Source organism: Halichoerus grypus, chromosome 9 (assembly GCF_964656455.1).
Source record: "Halichoerus grypus chromosome 9, mHalGry1.hap1.1, whole genome shotgun sequence".
In the NCBI taxonomy this organism is placed as follows: Eukaryota; Metazoa; Chordata; class Mammalia; order Carnivora; family Phocidae; genus Halichoerus; species Halichoerus grypus.
In genome coordinates, this window is record NC_135720.1 from 25,901,563 (window position 1) to 25,921,569 (window position 20,007).

The 20,007-nt window shown below is 40.1% G+C and overlaps 1 protein-coding gene across 4 annotated transcripts in view; it reads right to left on the reverse strand.

Annotated features, from left to right (window-relative positions):
- The window catches only part of ECT2L (epithelial cell transforming 2 like), a 71,907-nt gene that overhangs the window by 41,540 nt on the left and 10,360 nt on the right, over positions 1 to 20,007 (reverse strand). For all 4 annotated transcript variants that reach the window (XM_036097886.2, XM_036097882.2, XM_036097881.2 and 1 more), the window contains exons 4-5: positions 3,098 to 3,260; positions 368 to 620 (exon numbers count right to left, since the gene is read on the reverse strand). In XM_036097886.2, coding sequence (XP_035953779.1) covers positions 368 to 620; positions 3,098 to 3,260 — 416 coding nt within the window. The remainder of the gene's footprint in view (positions 1 to 367; positions 621 to 3,097; positions 3,261 to 20,007) is intronic.

Consider the following 20,007-nt stretch of genomic DNA (forward strand, 5'->3'; position numbering starts at 1 on the left):
CCAGTTGCACTTCTCCCCTCTGTTGCTAATCCCAGTTCTTCTGTCCTGAACCTATTTATTTGCTTTTGCCTGTGTTCCTAGTTACCTCTCTTTGTTTGTTTTTCATCTCATAAACCTGAGATTTACCAGAGCAATAAGGGAGGCACTGATACTTGACTTTCTGTATTTCATCTGAAATCTTTTTTTCTTATTCATTAATTTGAAACATAGTGGGGGGTAGGGGAAGAGCTTGTCTGGAGTATCCTTTAGAGCATGCCACCCACACACTTCCAGAAAGACCTAGCTATCCTCCTCTGTGGGAATCTGTATGTAAATCCATTTGTTTCTACAATAGTTGGGTAAGATATCGTTTTAAAATGATACTCACTCTTACGTAGTGCAATTTTCTCCCAAAGTATTTTTCTTAAGCACTTTTCTCTTTGTCTCTCCTGCAGCTCCTCATCTTCTGTTTTGGGTTCGTTCAGGGTCCCATAGATAGCAGTGGCTTCCCTAGGTATTAGCCAATCTAAGCTGGACACACAAGCAATGTAATGATGCTTCCAAGCACCATACTCATTATCTGTTGGCGTATAGGGCAGAAACCACCCAAACCTAATGCATTTAGGCATCCATAAGCAGTCCTACAGAAAAAGAAATGAGAAATATAAACTGCAAGAAATTTTTAAGGACCATTTCCTAGTAATAATGTTTCCAGGTACGCAGATAATTTTTCTTTACATTGGGATTTCTGGTGCAGCTGACTTGTTATCTAAATTTGACACTAACAAATAAGAAGCATACCTCACTCCATACAAAAATAGTCTTTGATGACAATATATGTTATATATGAATATATGTATTAGCCATCTTTGTACACGTGCTCCCATAGCATTTGGTTAACCCGAGATTCTGAGAATTCTGCTACTAGCAACAGTGTATCAGTTTGTTTCACACCAAACCTCCCACTGGGAACACCTTTGGTTGAACCATATGATATTGCCAATATGCAAATAGCTTTGATATATGGAAACAGCAAATTTCATGTGGTTTAGTTGAATTAAGCCTCTAGACAAAATACCATAAAACCATTATTTGAAGGCAGATAGAGCTACCAGTGCACTGAGGGCTCATGCGCTCACGACCCCAGAGAGAAGGGACACCCAAGAGGGAAGGCCAGTATCTGGCATGACTTTTCACTTCAAGGCATTTGACAGTTCCAAAGTCAAGGAACTGTCTTTCCTTGTGTGTGTGTGTGTTACAGCTGAAAGTTACAGCTGAATGACATGGAAGCTAAAAAGAATTTTATGCATTCTCACAAGGAAGAGAGGAAACAAATTTAAATTCAGCGCCCACTAAGGGGAAAAGCCCTAGTAATCACACCAGGCCATCCGCTGAGATCACTATCAGTGAGGGTCAGGAATTAGACAAACTCTCACAAAGACCGAAACTAGTTTTAAAATTTCTCCTTCTCTGATTGGATTTAAGTGATCTATTCCTAGCTTAACCAAATGCCAGAAGCAAAAGCAAATTCTCTCGGGAGGAAGGAAACATCATCCAGAGGCTCAAATTATTGCATCAAAATTTTGTATCCAATATCTGGTACTCAATCAAAAATACCAGGCACATAAAAGGATAACAATTGTTTCTCTTTTTGTCTTTTATTATTAAGTAGAGAGAGACCCTCAGGAGAGCCATACGTTGTAATTGTTAGGCATGAAACTAAAAAATAAACAACCCTATAATTAATGTCTAAGAAGTTAATTATCTAGGTGAGAAATCTTGGCAAAATAATCAAATCAACATTCTAGAACTGAAAAATATAATAACTGACATTTAAAACTCAATGGACCAGTTTAAAAGCAAATTAGAACCCAGCTAAAGAGATAATTAGTAAACAAAAAGCTAGAAGCAAAATCCAGGCAGAAACACTGAAGGCCAAAATGATGGAAAAGACACATAAGAGAACATGAAACTTGTGGGAGATGGTGAATCAGTCTAACATGTAAGTATTGGAATCCCACAAGAAAAAGAGTGAAAATGGGGCAGAAGCAATATATAAGGAGATAGCCTGTGAGAACTTTTCAAAACTGATAGGCATTAAATCTCAGATTCAAAAATCACCAAAAAACTCAAAACAGGAGAAACACACACACACACACACACACACACACACACACACACACAACTTCTGGGTATATCATAATAAAATTGTGGAAAACAGAAAACAAGACAGAAAAAAAAGAATCCTAAAAGCAGCTAGAGAAAATAAAAATATTACCATTAAAGGAACAACAATAAAACTTCCTACTTCTCAAAAAAAAAAAAAAAAAAAGGTTATGGAAGCCAGAGAACAATAGAAAAATTTCAATGTTCTATAAAATTAATTGCCAACCTAGCGTTCAAATTCCCTGTGAAAATATCCTTCAAGTATAAAGGTAAAATCAAGATATTTTCAGACAAAAATAAGAGAATTTGTCAGCAGCAAGTTGCACTAGAAGAAAAATTCAAGAGAATTCAAAAGGAAAATGAGCCCAAATGGAAACTCAGATATACAGGAAGATATGAAGAGCAACAGAAAAAGTAAATATGTGGTTACTTGTAAGTAAATATTAACTATATCAAATAATAGTCTTGTGAGGTGTATATATATATACACATATAAATTTAAATGTGTATTTTGTTTGTGTGTATGAAATTAAAATATTTAATAGCATTGAAACTGGGTGGGGAGGGGATTGAGGGGAGTAGATAGAGTTAAAGGGTCCTAAGCTCCTTCCATTATCTCAGAAGTGGTTAAAAAAAAAAAAAAGCCCTGGATAAGTGCTGTAATCTCTAATATAGCCATGAGAGAACTGCTAAATAATTTATAATTAACAATCTAAAAAACACTTAAGTACTCCAAAAGACAAAGAGAAACAAAACAAAACACCTGGAACAGACAAAAAATACATAGTAAAATGGTGGACTTAAGCTTAAATATATCCATATGTACACAAATGTAAATAGAAAAATTACCCCAGCTAAAAGCGAAAGATTGGGAAGGAAGCTACCCTGATTGCCACATGACAGAATACAGTGGTATCTGGGCCCTATTACTGAGAAGTGACAAGTAGTAAACCTGTTCAGTTAGAAACTTCCAGGGCCAGCTGACTTGTGCAGATGCACACAAATCTTTTGGATTCAGAAAGGAAAAGATATAGAGAGAAATGAAGCGTGGTAACACTGTAGAGAAATCCACTTTGGCCACTTGCGTCCTTTCTGAAAACCAGTCTTGGACAAACCTAAAAAGAAAGACACAGAAATGTAGTTCAGAACACTAGTGTCTAAAACCGACAAAAAATCCAGTATAAATATTGGTCCTTGTTCTTTCTAGAATCTTCTAACTATATTAAAAAAATGAAATCCTAAATAACATAGGGCTAGATTTTTTAAAATACTGTATCTACTTTCACTGATCCATTCTAAAGAGGAAATGAATAATAAAAATATCTAAAATCCACAGGAAAAAAATCTGAAATAAACAGTTATTTAAGCTGTAAGTGTGGGTTTTCTTTTTTAACCCCAAATTCAATAAATCAGCAAGTCCTGTCAGCTCTACAAATACGTATCCCCAAATCCAACCACCTCTCCACGTCCACTGCTGTCACTCTGGGCAAAGCATGTCCACCTCGTCCCTGCACAACTGCAACAGCTCCTCCCGATGGTCTCCCTGCTTCTGCTCCTCTTCCCAGAGCCCATTCTCTACACAGCAGACCAAGTGGTTTTTTAAAAAAATGTAGATTAGATAACGTCACTTACACAAGTAAAACCCTATGACTTCCCGGTGCAATTAGAATAAAAACCTATAGTAGCCACATCACACTTAGTGGCGAAATATTAATTCCTTCCCCTTAACATCAGGATCAAAGCAAGAATGTTCACTCTCACCACTTCAATTTAACAGATACTGGAGGTCTTAGCCATTTCAACAAAGCAGGAAAAAAGTAAAAAATATACATATTGGAATGGAAGCAGTGAAACTGTCTCAATTCATGTATGCGGAATTTACAAAACAATGATTAAGAACAACTCAGAAATCTACAAAGCAACCATTTAAATTGTTGAACTTATTAGTATAAAATTGTGATGATTTTCTTTTATCTTTTTCATGTTTATGGGATCGACAGCAATATTCCCTTTTTCATTCCTGATATTGGCAATTTGTGTTTTCTCTTTTTTGCTTGGTCTCTATTCATTTTCTAGTTTATTAATTTCCACTCTTCATCATTTCTTTCCTTCTACTTAGTTTGGAAGTGATTTGCTATTTTTTTCTAGTTATTTAAGGTGGAAATTTAGATAATTACTTTTAAACCCTTTTTCCCTTTTCTAATATAAGAAATTAAATGATATATTTTCCTCTAAGCTGTGCTTTAGCTGCATCCCACCCATTTAGATGTGTTGTATTTTCATTGTCATTCAATTTGAAATATTCGAATTTCCCTTGTGATTTCTTCTTTGGCCACAGGTTATTTATAAGTGAGTTAATTTCCAAATATCTGGGGATTTTCTAGATATTTTATATTTTTTAACCTCAAATTTTATCGCATTGTTGTTAAAAACTATTCTTAATTAAATTTTAACAGTTTTGAAATGTACTGAGTCTTATTTTTTGGACTAGGATATTATGTATCTTGGTAAAAATTATTTTGCTCATAAAAAAACATATATTTGGAAGTTGTTGGGTTTAGTTTTCTGTAAATATTAAGTCAAGGTGGTTGAAAAGATTGCTCAGCTCTATATTCTTACTGATTTTTTGTTTAATTGTTCTATTATAATTCAGTAAGTTTTGTTTCATGTAATTTGAAACTCTATTATTTGGTACATACATATGTATAATTGTTATGACTTCTTGATGAATTGATCCTTTTCTCTTTAGAAAATGTCCCTCTCTATCTTTCTGGTAATGTTCCTTGTCTTGAAGTCCATTTTGTCTGGTATTAATATTGCCATCCTACTTTTATATGCTTAGTATTTGTATGGTATATTTTCTCCTATTTTTATACTTTTAACCAATCGATGTCTTTATATTTACAATGTATCCTTTGTGGTCAGTATACAGTTAGATCTTGTTTTTTGTTTTTGTTTTAAAGCTCATTTGACCATCACTGCCTTTTATTTGAGGGTTTAGTCCACTTATATTTAATATAATTATTGATAATGGTTGAATCTAGGTCTTGATTTTGTTACCAGTTTTTTGTTTTTCACATTTGTTTTATGAAAATTTATTCTTCCTCTCCCACTTGGTTTAAGATAATGAATTTTTTGTATTCCATTTCAATTCCTTTATTGGCTTTTAAGCATACCTCTTGCATTATGCAATTAAGTTGTTGCTAGGAAGTGCAATATGCACCCTTAGCATTTCATAGTCTATTTAGAGTGAATATTCATATAAAATTAAAGAACAGTGCAATGGTATAGTTCTTGCCATCCTTTATGCTTTTGTCACAATACTGCACCTACTTATAAGCCCCATAATACAATGGTTTTGCTTTAAACAGTCATATATCTTTAAAATAACTTTAAAATTTTATGTTTTTCCACACATTACCATTTCCTTGTAAATCCAAGTTTCCATCTGGTAACAATTTCCTTAGCCTGAAGAATTTCTTTTAGCATTTCTTTACTGCACATCTTCTGACAACAAATTTTATCAGTTTCCTTTTATCTGAAAATATCTTTATTTCACCTTAATATCTGTAGTACTATTATGACATGCATTAATCAATTTTAATAATTATCATCTTGTAGCCAGTCTGGTTTTTGCTATATCATCTTCTCCTCCTTCTCTTCCTCCTCTCCCTCCTCCTCCTTTTTCTTCCTCCTTCATTCCCATTTTATTTTAAAGCAAATCTAAGACATCATATCACTGCATTCATCCCACCCACTTAGATGTGTTGTATTTTCATTATTATTCAGTTTGAAATATTCTAATTTCCCTTGTGATTTCTTCTTTGATAATTCAGTGTGCCTCAATAAACAATAAGAACATTTTTAAAAAACATATACTATAACCATCATCATGCCTAAACAAATTCAACAATAATTTCTTAATGTGATATCTATTTTAAAATTTTTTAAAGATTTATTTATTTATTTTGAAAGAGAGGGAGAGAGAGAGCATGTGCACATAGGGGGAGGAGCAGAGAGAGAGGGGAAGCCTACTCCCCGCTGAGCATGGAGCCTGACTTGTGGCACCATTTCACCAATCAGAGACCACGACCTGAGCCAAAACCAAGATTCAGTTGCTCAGCTGCTCAACTGACTGAGCCACTGAGGACCCGCTGTGATATCTATTTTAAAAACTTTTTAAAAATATGGCATCCATTAAGAAAACCTTTTTTTAAAGATTTTATTTATTTGAGAGAGAGAGAGTATGAGCAGGGAGGAGGGGTAGAGGGAGAAGCAGGTTCCCCACTGAGCAAGGAGCCCGATGAGGGACTTGATCCCAGGACCCTGGGATCATGACCTGAGCCGAAGGCAGATGCTTAACCTACTGAGCCACCCAGGTGTCCCCATTAAGAAAACTTCTTACATTACTCTGCATATGCCACCTAAGCACAAATGGATCTTGAATGAATAGAAAATCCAAGCCTCCACCAAAATGATCATCTTGGGGGTCATATAGGTCTTAGAGCAAAGAGACATTTTATGGCCCATGAAAGATGCACTGCTGGCCCTGTAGCCACCAACTACAAAAAAAGAGATACTTAATACCTGATTGCCCTCTTTAGATATTGACAATAAACATCTGTTATACTCCCAATATAGTCCCAAACCACCAAATAAGTCATCATATTTGAATAAGAATCACTAAAACAAAAAAGTTTGGAAGTAATCCATGTGTTGGTAAGTCAAACTCTTCCCTGGAACCGCTACTCTCCTCCAAACTCGGTAAAATTACAGAGGTTTGTGGCCAGTCTCACAGCTGGTTGGAAACTTTGGCAATAAGTATTTACCAAAACTCCTTTATCTCAAGCCATTGGGACTACAGAGCTATTTGTCACTGCTAAGTGATTACTGTTGTCCTATTACTAGGTCCTGATGGACGCTGATAAACTCACTGAAAGAAAAGCCATGTCTCTGAATAGCTCTCATTCTGCAATGTGTCTTCTCTGACTTTCTCTGACCTCTAAATGCATAACCTAAATTCCCACAGGTGGGTCAATCCCCAGAAAGTTCCAATGTGAAATGAAAATGACACCTCCAATTAGGGACAAAAAAGAGCTTAGTTACCTTCATAAACAAGTTGCTGAACACCCATGAGACCCAGAGACAGTCTTCACCACTAATTTACCCAAACTGCTGGCCTAACTGGGGCCTCATCTATAAATCTTGGGAGAAGGAAAAATTCTATCTTGCAACAGAACACCAATTAATAATACATGTAGCAGCAATTAAGAAGTTAGAAAATGAGCACTTGGCAGCTATCACAGTAATAATTACGTCAGAAGAGTCATCAATGGAGACTAAAACTAGTGGGTGAAAATATGATGAGGAACAGGGTATTTGCATAGATTCCAGTACTTTTAAATTAATTTAAAATTAATCACTCAAAGTCTTTTTAGTTACTTATTAATTATTAACAAAATAATAATGAATCATCTTAACCAAATGATAAGTCAACATCATGAGCCATGGGACTAATCGACATAGTATGCCCTCCATGTGATCTGCTGAGAACACAGTGTCCCTTCTGTGTTATTCCTGACAAGAATGCATAACCTGAACGCAATCTTAAGGACGTATCAGCCAACCACAAACTGAAGGTCATTCAACAAAGTAGGTCTGTACTCTTCAAAAGTGTTAAGTAACAAAAGACAAGGAAAAACTTAGGAACATCAAGGTGGATATAGAGACATGAAACTAAATACAATAGGTGACCCCGGATTGGATTCTGGACTGGGAAAGAAAGGATGATTATAAAGGATGTTGTTGGAATAATCAGGAATACTCAAATGGAGTCTGTGGATTAGATCATAGTACTGTATCAATGCTGATTTATTGATATTGGAGGATGTACTTTGATTTTTCAGCAGAATGTCCTTGTTTTTTTCGGAAACACATACTGAGATGCTTAGAGTTAATGGGGCATCATGTTTGCAACATATTCTCCTATGATTCAGAATAACAAGGCAAAAATGGTAAAGTGTGAACAGTTGAGGAATCCAAGTGAAAAGTATAAAGGAATTATTTGCACTATTTTTGGAATTTTTATACAAGTTAAAATTTATTGCAAAATAAAGTTTTTTTTTGTTTTGTTTTTTGTTTTTAAAGAAAAGGCTACCTGCTTCGTTTGCAAGGTTCAATGATTGCCTATTATTTTGTTTGTTTCTACTCCCCTGACTTTACTTTAGGTCACTGCTCTTTCTTGATCCCTGTCCATGCAGCTTTATCACAACCTGAGATAAAACAGAGTGGTTTAAAATGAACCTATTGGATCTCACTCATATGTGGAATTTAAGAAAGAAAACAGGGGCACGTGGGTGGCTCAGTCAGTTAAGTGTCTGACTCTTGGTTTCTGCCTGGGTCGAGGTCTCAGGGTTGTGGGATCGAGCCCTACATTGGGCTTCACACTCAGCACAGTCTGCTTGGGTCTCTCCCTTTTCCTCTCCCTCTGCCCCTCCCCCCACTTTCTCTCTCTAAAATAAAAAAAAGAAAGAAAACAGATGAACATATGGGAAGGGGGAGAAGAAAAAAAGGAGAGAGGGAGTGACTCTTAAGGATAGAGAACAAACCAAGGGTTGATGGAAGGAGGCGTGAGGGATGGGTTCGATGGGGGATGGGTATTAAAGAGGGCACTTGTCATGAGCACTGGGTGTTGTACGTAAGAGACGAATCACTGAATTCTACTCCAGAAACCAATATTGGGCTGTATGTTAACAAAATTTAAATAAAAATAAATAAAATGAACCTGTGGGCGTGCAGTCGGTGGAAACTGTGTGTGTGTGTGTGTGTGTGTGTGTGTGTGTGTGTGTAAGCAGAGGGCAAAGAATGGAGCTGTGTATGTCCTGACAGCATATAGTAGCCACAGACAGAAGTATCACAAGGGGATCCTCTCACTGTTAACAGATTAACATTCAAACTGAATGAGGCTGTGACACCAAGAACAGTTAACCCCGGGGGGTCCCTGACCTAACTCCCCAGGGTCCCAGGCAGGCTTCTCAATCCTTTCACTGGCGCTTGGGGGACAATATGCTCCCATTTAGAATTATAAAACAGATCCATAAAATAAGATGCAAAACAAAAATGTTTTCTGCCTCCTTTTCAAAGATGGGTCTCAGTATCTTGGGTTTTCATTCCCATCCCACAGCATCTACTGTTCCATCCCAGCCAAGCAAAGGAGAAGAACTAAATCTGAGTTACTTTTTATTTATTTCATTTTTAAAGGATTTTATTTTTAAGCAATGTGTACACCCAGCATGGGGCCCGAACTCAACAACCCCGAGATCAGCAGTCGTAGACTCTACCACCTGAGCCAGCCAGCCACTCCAAGAACACTGTTTAAAGTGGACCTCAGTTATACATGTTTTATATTTGTTCCTCGTCTGCACTGCTACAGGGACACATTCAAATGTAATGAATCTTAAGCAAGAAAGAAGGACAATGCTTCAGTCACATAAAAAAAAAAATCCGTACCCAAGCGACAGAACTAGGGTAGTTTGCCGTAATGACATTGTGGCTCATTGCATTTTAGTTAATGTTACAAAGTAAGAAATCCGAGAAGAGAAATAAAAACATGTAAGGAGACAATGAACAAAATGTGCTTTGCTCCTTTATTGTGACAAGGATAGCTTCATTTAAATAATGCACGGCACTACTCCGCAGTGTTCTACTGAATGTACAACGTGTACTTTGCAAAAATAACAAGGCTTAGCAATACGGAACTTGAATCTAATTCTCGGCTCTTAAATTCCTGATAAAAACTAGAAAGAAGCTCCCCAAATTGTGATGAAAATGACCAGGAGGAGAGCTTGCAGAGGTGGCCTGGAGAGGGGCCAGTCGAGTCGGCAGAGGTCCCTGCTTTCTTGTCACCTGGGCAGCCCCCGTGGTCTTGTCTGGTGGCTTTACACACACTGTCTGGCGTGGCCGGGGCCTGAAGTGGGTGGGTTTCCACACAGATGCTAGTATCGCACAGAATAATGACTAGGTTTGGGGTATAAAGCGAGTGGAGAACCATGTGCTGATGTCTTCAGTGAAGGAGAGAGCAAGGCTGGGTGGGGGGAAAGCAACAAGGAAGGGTGATTGAAGGGTGTCTTTAAAAAGATTTTAAAATAATTTGTGTGTTCTGACTCATAGTTACACGGCTGCACATAAGCATAAAAAAGAAGGTTCTATCTGGGTGGTGTGATTATGGGTGATTGGTATTTTCCTCTTTTTGCCTATTCACATTTTCCAGTGCTTCCACAAAAGCCTGGTATTATTACTGAATAGATAGAGAAGGTCCTAGGCTTCCACATGTGTCATCCCGGCCAGGTGGCTCACTCATTCTCCAAGTCTCTGCTTGTCTGACCTCCTAGGCATCCTTCAGACTCCAGCCTAAATGTCAGATCCTCAGGGAAGGCGGTGGCCCTGATCCCCTGGACTGGGTGAGGTCGCCTTACTTTTACTTTGTCACTTAGCACAATCGTAGCTATTTATTTGATATCTATTGGGCTGGCCAGGACTGCTTGGATTGTGGGAAATAAAGGATAATACATGTACACAGACTTGTCATTGTTATAAAAGTGCTGTATGACTTCCCTTGTATGATCCATATGGTAAAACTTATGGCCAGTGAAGCAATATGGTGCCGGGGAAGGAGCAAGAAATTGTATCTGGAACCAGCGTGGTAGATCAGTTATGTGGCTAGTGGAAAGCTATTTTTGCGACAATATAGGTGACCATATAAGGTAATGATAGTGGAATTTTAGGGGTACTGACCGAATCCCTCCACCTTCCCACCAGGCTGTTCCTGTTGCCCAAATACCTGCCTGTAGGAGGGGGCTACCACGACCCCCCCCCCCCCCAGCTCTGCCTCCTTGTTGTCTTCTCCTGTCCTTTGCTGAAACCTGTATCCTTCACACTCCATGTGCACTATAATGTAATCTAAGCATGAGTTTTGTGTTTCCCTTCTTGCTGACCCTCAAGCTCAATCCGTTTTGGGGCTCACTCACTATTTAGTCTTTCTCATCCACTGGGCTACAATCTGTGTGAAAGAAGGCATGGTGGCTGGCTTGTTTGCTGCCCTGCCCCCAGCACCTGGTATGGTGCTTCTAACTCGGCGGGGGCGAAATAAATATGTGTAAGTTAGAATGAAGAATGAAAAAAAATAATAAAAATAAAATTTCACTGTTTATATTAAATTTCTGTTCATTCTAACAATTACCACCACTGTAGTGGCCCAAAGCAGTACACATTTATTTTCCCAGAGTTCTGGAGGTCAGAAGTCTGAAGCCAGTTACACTGGGCTAGGCGTGGGCAGGGCTGGCTCCCTCTGGAGGCTTGGAGGGCAGAATCTGCCTCCTTGTCCCCTTCAGGTTCTAGAAGCTGCCTGCCCTCCTCAGCTCATGGCCCCTTCTTCCATCTTCAAAGCCAGTTGCACAGCATCTTCACGTGGCCCCATCTCTCCCACTGCTCCCGACATCACATTGTCTTCTGACTGTCGTGCCTCTTGCATCCCTTTTAAGGACCGTTGTGATTGTGCTGAGCCCCAGTGACGCAGGATAATGTCCCCGTCTCAAAATCCTTAATCACATCTGCAAAGTGCCTTTGCCCTGTAAGGTAGCATCTGCAGTTTGCAGGGATGAGGGCATGGGCATGCCTGGGGGCTACTATTGAGTCTACCGCACTGCTCTAACTCCCGAGACATGGAAACACTCCCAAATATTTACAGTGGTGCTACGTTGTGCTCTCAAATAGCCAGGGAGAGGCACCGACATTCCCTTGTCCTATTTTAGGACAAGGGTGGTTCCACTAAAGTATGAACTTCAGAGGGCAGGAACCTTTTACACTCTGTTTAGTGTTGAATCCCAGGCACCCCGAATTGTGCTTGGCACATGGCAGACACTCAGGAAACATTTGTTGAATGCTGGGTGAACAGACAGCACTCTTATGACACCCATTATTTACTTCCCCTTCTTTAGGTAAAATAACCTCACTTTCTACATGGTGGTCCATGTGGTTCTATAGAAGATGACTCTATCCCTGGCTCCAAAAAAGCATATGATCAAGGCTAATTCAATTCATCTGGGTCAATCTCCTGGCCACAGCAATTGGCAGAAGTGGGCATGGACCGAGACTAGTCCAACCAGAGTGAAGCTCAAAGAAATTATTTTTATTTCTGTACACAACTGAGGAAACATAATTATGAAGCCATGACTGCCAAAGGCAGTCAGAGCAGAAGAACAGAAAGAATCAAGCCATGGGCTTTATTACTGAACCTCGGAATTGAGCTTCAACTGCTGCCAAACCTACCCTGGATTTTTCAATTATATAAGAGGGAAACATTTCCTTTATTATGTGTGTTAAGCTTAGCGTTACTTACAATGATACATTTGAAAACCACTACACATCAGTGCCAGGGGAAGATGAAAAAGGCATCTACAGAAACTGAGCAGGTAATTCTGTTTAATTGAGAATAGAAGGATCAGGGCACATGCAGTCTGTGCTCCTGCCTCCGAGGAAGAGTAGAATCGAGAGATGGAAGAAGCCTTGGGACCTTCAGGTCACCCAGGCCTTGTGTCTTACCCTTAGCCGTGTTCCACATCACTCTGGGAACGGAGGAAAAAACCACTTTTCCAGCCCCATCCTGATGAGTGGAGCCAAAATCTCTATGGGTGGGGCTCAGAGTCTGTGTTTTTACGAATTCCAAGTGATTCTAATGGGCCCAGCCCTTCTCAGCGTCGGTGAATTTGACTTCACAAGGCAGATCTTGATGCTCGGGCCAAGTCAAGTACAAAGCACTGAATGTATGTATGGTGGTCTTAGGAGTAGGTAGAGCTCCTTTTTGAGGCCCTGAGCTAACTAAATAACTGAGACCGCTGCATGAGAGTCTAATAGGCTCTCTCCTGTGTGTAAAGAACATCAGTTGACTGCTAAATGCATTTTGTTTTTCTAAATGCAGCTGATTCGCAGCTAAATTCTGGAGAGTTGATATGATCAGAGAAGGTACGACTAGATAAATAGACCATTTTAAACCCATTTATCTTCCTTTCACTTAAGCAATGAGGAAAATCAGGGCAGCTCCAGGGTTAGTGAATTCAAGGACTCATGATGTCATCAAGGGCCGAGGATCTTGCGTACTTTCACTTTGCCTCCTCGGTAGTTTGCTCTGGTCCGTAGGCTTGTCCCCTGAGGTGATTTCCAAATGACTCCTGTGAGGATTGATCTTCATAGAACAGAAATCCCAGGATGAAAAAGGGCACGTCCCTTCCTCGAGCCCCTATTTAAGTCCCTTTGAGAGTGAAGAAAACTCTCCCAGAAGCTCTCTAGTGGCCACTATGTCGCCTTGGGCAGAATTAGTATCTACATGCCCTTTCGTCATCCAGACACCACCAAGGGGGTGGAATCATGATGATTCTGTCCAAGCCTGACTCACCCTTGGTAGGCCAGTGACAAGCCCTCTCTGAGACACATTCTGCCTGGGGGAAAAGGGCTTCTGTCAGGAACATGAAGAGACAGGGAATGGTGTGGGCAGGTGGGTAATCAACAGTGTGCCCGCTAAACAGGCACTGAAGAAAGAAAAAGAAAGATCTGTCTAGCTGCCTAAGCGTCCGACCTACCCAACCTTTACAGACTCCTGCCCCCTTTACTTCAGAGCTCTTATTGGTCTCTGTCCTTGCTCCGCTTTACCCTTGAGATACGACTTGCAGGTATTTCTTAAATGGGTAAATGTGGTTTTACTATCTGGTAGTGTAACTCTTACTCTTTTTTTCTTTATATGTATACTTTTCTTAGGGGTTGCTCTCCATTTTCTTTCCTGGATTAGCTTTAGAATCCGTTTCCCAAGGTCCATAAAAATATCCTATTTGGGAATTTATACTAGGAGGTTAATTTAGAGAGAATTGGCATCTTTAAACATGGCACATCTACCTATTCAGGGTTGTTGTTGTTTTTAACTATCCTTTAACCCAAACTTATAATTTCCTTCGTAAAGGTCTTGCACTTCTCTTTTTAGTTTTATGCAACAGACATAGGGAAGCAGAGCTGAGAGAAGGCGGGGTTGGGCAGAGGGGCGCAGGCAGGCCCGCCAGCCCGGGGAACGTTGTTTGAATCCAAAGATCTAGCCTGGCCTGAAGCTAGACAAATCTTAAGTCAATACATTCCCATTTCTTCTTAAGCTGGTTTGAATTCCACTCCTGTTATTTGCTCTTGAAAGCATTCTGACCATGACATCAAAAGTAATACATGGAGGGAACAGGAGGAAAGATGACCAACACCCACTGAATGTTTACTGTGCATTCTACTTCTGCTTCTGCCCGTCACCCTCTGGACATTTATTTCCTAAAGAGATTCTTAAATACAGAACAGAGGCAAATGTTCTCTTAAAACCTTTCTCCATTTTCCAATGATGTACCTGTGAATTTGACTCCTCCTATGCAGAGAAGTCGTAGTAGCTAAAGGATTCTTGGTCGCTGAGGAAGCTAATATCATGTACTTTATCAATGGCTGGTGGTATTAATTAGCAGGGCCGCTGCATGTGGGAAGTTGTGCAATGAACAACTTCAAGAGGGGCCATTGACACAGATGAGAGTGTGACTCGCCACCCTTGGGTATTGTTACTGTGCATAATTCCTTTTGGAATTGTTTTATAGAAGTCTCGAGTCAATTAATTAACATAACGTCTTGAATGAAGCAAAATATCAGTAATCTCCCATATTTGGGAACTTGTAATATCTTGAAAAGTTTCTTCCTCCCAGAGAGCTACACATGAAAATTTTTTTTTCCGATTTTGTTGTTGTTGTTGTTATTCTTGTCATTAGGAGTATTTTAGACATCATCCATCCAGCGAGCATTTACTGAGTGGCTTTATGTCCCTGCTATGGCTCTAAGAGGGACACAAGGAAGCACCAGAAAAAAGTTCTTGCCCTCACAGAGCCGGAGTATAGTGGAACAGGCAGACAGAAAATCAACAAGTGCTGTACAGAACAGAATGTGGGGTGGCGTGAAGTGCTGGAAAGACAAGTTAAACATTATAAAGTGTGGCACCATCCCTGTAGAGAACGGTATCCCTTTCAAAATGGGAAGTGAGACTCTCAAGTGCACAGGCTTTGCCTAGCATAAGCCAGTGACCTTCCCACCGTCCACCCTCCCTCTGTCCCCACCCCACCCAATAAAACAGCTCTGGCCTTTGGGTTCCTCCTTTTCTTTTAAACTCAAGGATTTTCCTTCTTCGCTTCATCCATCTCTAAATAAACTGCCCCAATGACAAATTATGGTTGTCCGTGACCATCTGATCTGTGTGAAAGGACAGAAGCATGTCCAAAATACGGGGCTGAGGAGAGCGAAGCGTCAGGATGACCCAGATTTCCAGACTCGTCTTGAATATTTAGGAACCCAGGGTGCGTTCGAATACGGCCCTCTGTGGTCCACTGCCTCCACACGGAAATATTCCCCTTTGCTCTGTATTCAAAATTAGCCCAGAGGCATATGGTCTCTGAAAAATGTGTACACCAGATTTCCTCAGCATTCACAACTGAGATGGACATCCTCCCCTGAGCTCTCCCCTGGGCTGCTTGGAAAGAGTGGCTGGGGATTCTCTCTTAAGTGTACATCGATCGGTAGATTTTCCTGCCCCCCCCCCCCCCCCGCCATTTCTAGTTGGCTCTGATGGAGACAGATGACAAGAGCTAATCCTTCACGGTTCCATGATCTCCCTCTCCCCCGACACACACACACACACACACACACACACACACACACACACACACGAGCAGACAGTCCATCTGTGTCTTGGGCTTACAGTTGCATGAGTGTTGCCCCAGGGACCTACCAGGGAAAGCTACAGGTTTGAACAGCTCCAGCCCTGGAATCAAAGGCCTTCGTGGGGGGCGTTGCCTGTTGCTGGGCCTGGGCAGTTGGAAACCGGTCCCACCAGTGTGGCTAGGAGACCGACGCAAACTCCTCATGGGTTTCTCGGAGTGACACACAAACAGCCAGTTTCCTTTAGGGAGTCAGGAAAGTCAGCCGGGTCAAGGGGCAGGGGGCTGACACTAGTGGAGTCATTTAGACATGTGGCCATAGAAGCATAATGTGCTGGGGGAAATGTCACCTTAGACGTTTGTAAAAATTGCCAGGAGTGAAAGACGCACAGAGAAGCCCTTCCCAGGAGAGGGCTTGTCAAAGTCAAGGTGAGGAAGAGCTTGCCAGAGCTATGGTTTAAGAAGCTGAACCCTTGAAAAATGTCTTAAATATCATAAAACCCCATTTAAGAAATCTTAAAGCTTTGTACTCTATCATTCAATAAACTTTACTAGTGCTCAATAAACCTTGCTTTGCTCCCCACCAAAATAATAATAATAATAAATTTAAAAAAATAAATCTTAACAATATGGAATATAGGACAGAAAAGAAAAATCTTCGGTATTGGAATATATCTCATGGAGATTAAGAAGAAACCTTCAAAGAAAACTGACAACAGAGTCCCAACCGAACCACAATATCTTAGTTAAGCTTTGTGACTATAACTGCCTGAATTAAAATGAAATTATTCAGAAATTATAAGACAAAACATCTAAACAATGACTTCTCTGCCTTGAAAACACAGATTGCACAAATACAGTCTAGCTTAGATAGAAAGATTTCAGACATTCAAGTAATGCTGAATTCTCTCATGTATTCACCTGCTTATTCAGGGATGGAGGAACAGGGACTATAGGAATAAATAGGTTTCAAAAGAAATGTTTAATAATTAAAAGTTGATTGCACTGTCACTATTTGACCCAGCAATTCCATTCCTGGGTACAGACCTAAAAGAAATAAAGACATCCATATAGCAAAACCTATACACACAGATGTTCGTAGCAGCATTATTCACAGTAGCCAAAATGTGGTAACAACCCAAATGCCCATCAACTTAGGAATGGATAAATAAAATATGGTATATCCATACCATGGACTATTACTTAACAATAAAGAAGAAAGAAGTACTAATACATGTTACAAAATGGATGAACCTTGAGAACATTGTTTTAAAAAAAAGGAAAGCACAGGCCCCAAATGGTGTCACTTAGACCGAGGTGCCAAACCGGGCTTAATACCCAATCTAATTGCAGTTTCAACCTCCCCCACAAATGGGGCCTTAACCGGTCATTCAGGAACATTTTTCTTTCCATCTCACCCAGGTCCTCTCCATCCCCCAAAGAAAGATGAGGTAATCTGCATGATAAGACACGTTGCTTTTCCCCCTAGCAAACAGCCTTGTTTGGAACAATCCTTTTCTTTTGCTAACTTTCTTGCTCCCACCCTCCATCCATAAAAACTTTCCTTCCATTCTGTTTTGTGTAACTTCTCAGAGTGCAGCTCTACTTGCTAGATGGGGTGTTTCCCGATTCATGAATGATTTATTTATTTATTTAATAATGATGTTTATTGCATATTTTTTATGAAGGCTTTAGATACTTGAGAACATTTTTTTAAAGATTTTATTTATTTATTTTTGAAAGCGAGAGAAGAGAGCATGAGCAGGGGGGAGGAGCAGAGGGAGAGAGAGAAGCAGATTCCCTGCGGAGCAGGGAGCCTGATTTGGGGCTTGATCCCAGGACCCTGAGAGCATGACCTGAGCCAAAGGCAGACACTTCACTGACTGAGTCACCCAGGTGCCCTCATGAACCATTTAATAAAGCCAATTCGATCTTTACATGTACTTGGTTGCCTTTTGTTATTTAACGAAATTATAATACATGAGACAAGCCAGTCACAAAAGACCACATACTGTAAGACTGCATTTATTTGAAAAGTCCAGAAAAGGCAAATTTATAGAAACAGAAAGTAGATTAGAGGTTACCCAGTGCTGGGGATGGAGATGCGGAGTTACATCTAATGGGTAGCAGGTTTCTTTTTGGGGTGATGAAAATGTTCTAAACTTAGATTGTGGTAATAGTTGCACAGTTCTGTAAATACCACGAACTTTGTACCTTTTAAATGATGAATTTTATTGTATGTGAATTATATCTCAATAAAGGTGTTTAAAAGAAATTTGATTGCACTAACTTTAAAAAATAAAATGAGTTGGGCTTTTAGATTTAATAAAAATCAAGCACAACTCAAATTGGATTAGACTATCGGTAAATGGTTTCTGTAGATGTTGGCAGGAGAGAAGACATGGCTGACCCAAAGAGATGGAGAGGAAGTAGTAGAAGAAAGACTTAATCCAGACTTGGCAGAATGAACTAATTGATGTTCAACAACAAACCACCACTACAAATTAGAGCTGGGTTCAGGATGTCAGCTCTAGAGACCAGAAATTGACATACAACTTCTAAAAGCATCAGTCCAGACTATGAAATAATAGCTTCATGCAACTACGGTGTATAGCTCTCTGCAGACTTACAGCTGCTACAGAACAAAGCGAAGTAATTCCACCGAACGGATTAGTTCCATATCCTTGTGCCACAGTAAGAATTCAGGTACCAGACAAAGGATACAATTTCCAGTGACAAAAATGTCAGGCCTAATGTTAATGAGCCTCAAAATATACCACAAGATCTCTAATGACCTCCAGTGGTTACAGCTAAAATTGCGTGGTTTATGATACATGAGACTAGAACATGATGTACCACAAGCAATTATGGATGTCGGTTTTGGTCTGTTATTTTATCTTGAAAACTGTAAAGTTGGAGTAAAAGGAAACCTAGCCAATGACTACTATAAAAAGTTCCCTTCCCTGATTTTTAAACATTGACGAAAGAGCCTATTTTTCGGTGGCCTGTCTTTGCAGCCTCTTTCAACACAGCCAGGAAGGTGTGTCTCCCTCCAGTGACTTGGTGACTCCATCAGGGGCAGTCTCTTAACAACCCACCATGCACCCCCGGATGCAGGAGAAAGCAGACAAGGGAGAAGGTGAGCAAGCAGGTAGGAGAGATGTAATGGCTGACTGAAAGAGACGGGCGAGAGGAAGTGTGAAAAAGAGTGGAAGGCAGGTATTGCCAACTAAAATAAGCCAATTTGGTTTTGCATAACTCCTGATACTTTCTGAAAGCTACCTAAGAAGTTCAATGGTTAGCCTCTCCCAACAACCTCACTGCCAGGTTGCAGTGAAAACAACTAACCCCAAATGATGCCATACCTAGAGTTTCCCTAAACAAACCTAGCCAACAAGCCCCAACCACTTCATACAGTCTCCTCCGCGGGCTTGATGAAGTCCCAGCTCTCTGTCCTTTGGGCGAAAGGTTTACTCAATTGAGAAAGTACGGTGTTCCAGAAACAGGATTCTACTGTTACCTTCCTTGAGAGCCTCAGGCTACCCAAAATCCCCAGAGTGACAACACCATTTGCTTGGGGATAAAGCCTTACAAGCACCTGCTACAGGGCTGGCTGGATTCTTCAACCAGGTCCAGGCATGTTGGAGGGCTCTCTGGAACATTTTCCGTCCCACATCTGAAGACCTTTAATTTCACCAAAGAGAGTGCATTTCTAACATTCATCTGACACATGAACGAGTTACTGGCTGTTCTGATAATAACTAATGTCTGATATTTGCTATGCTCATTAGCAAAGTATCTTGTAATAACTGAGACGTTGTGACCTTTCCAACACAATGCTAGCTAACCACCCTTGGAGTATTAATTCATGATCAAAACACTAGCTGTTCTTGCATGCAATTTCAACTAACACTTTCAAATAGCACACCATTTCTGCTAGAGTATTTGAAAGCAAATGACAGACACTCTAGGAGGCCACGGTAAGAATAAGAACAGCACCCATTGGCAATCATGGCCACCATCAAACAAGTCTTGTGCATATTCCTAAATGTTGCAACCATGGTCACTCCTTGGGTACTTTTCAGATCCA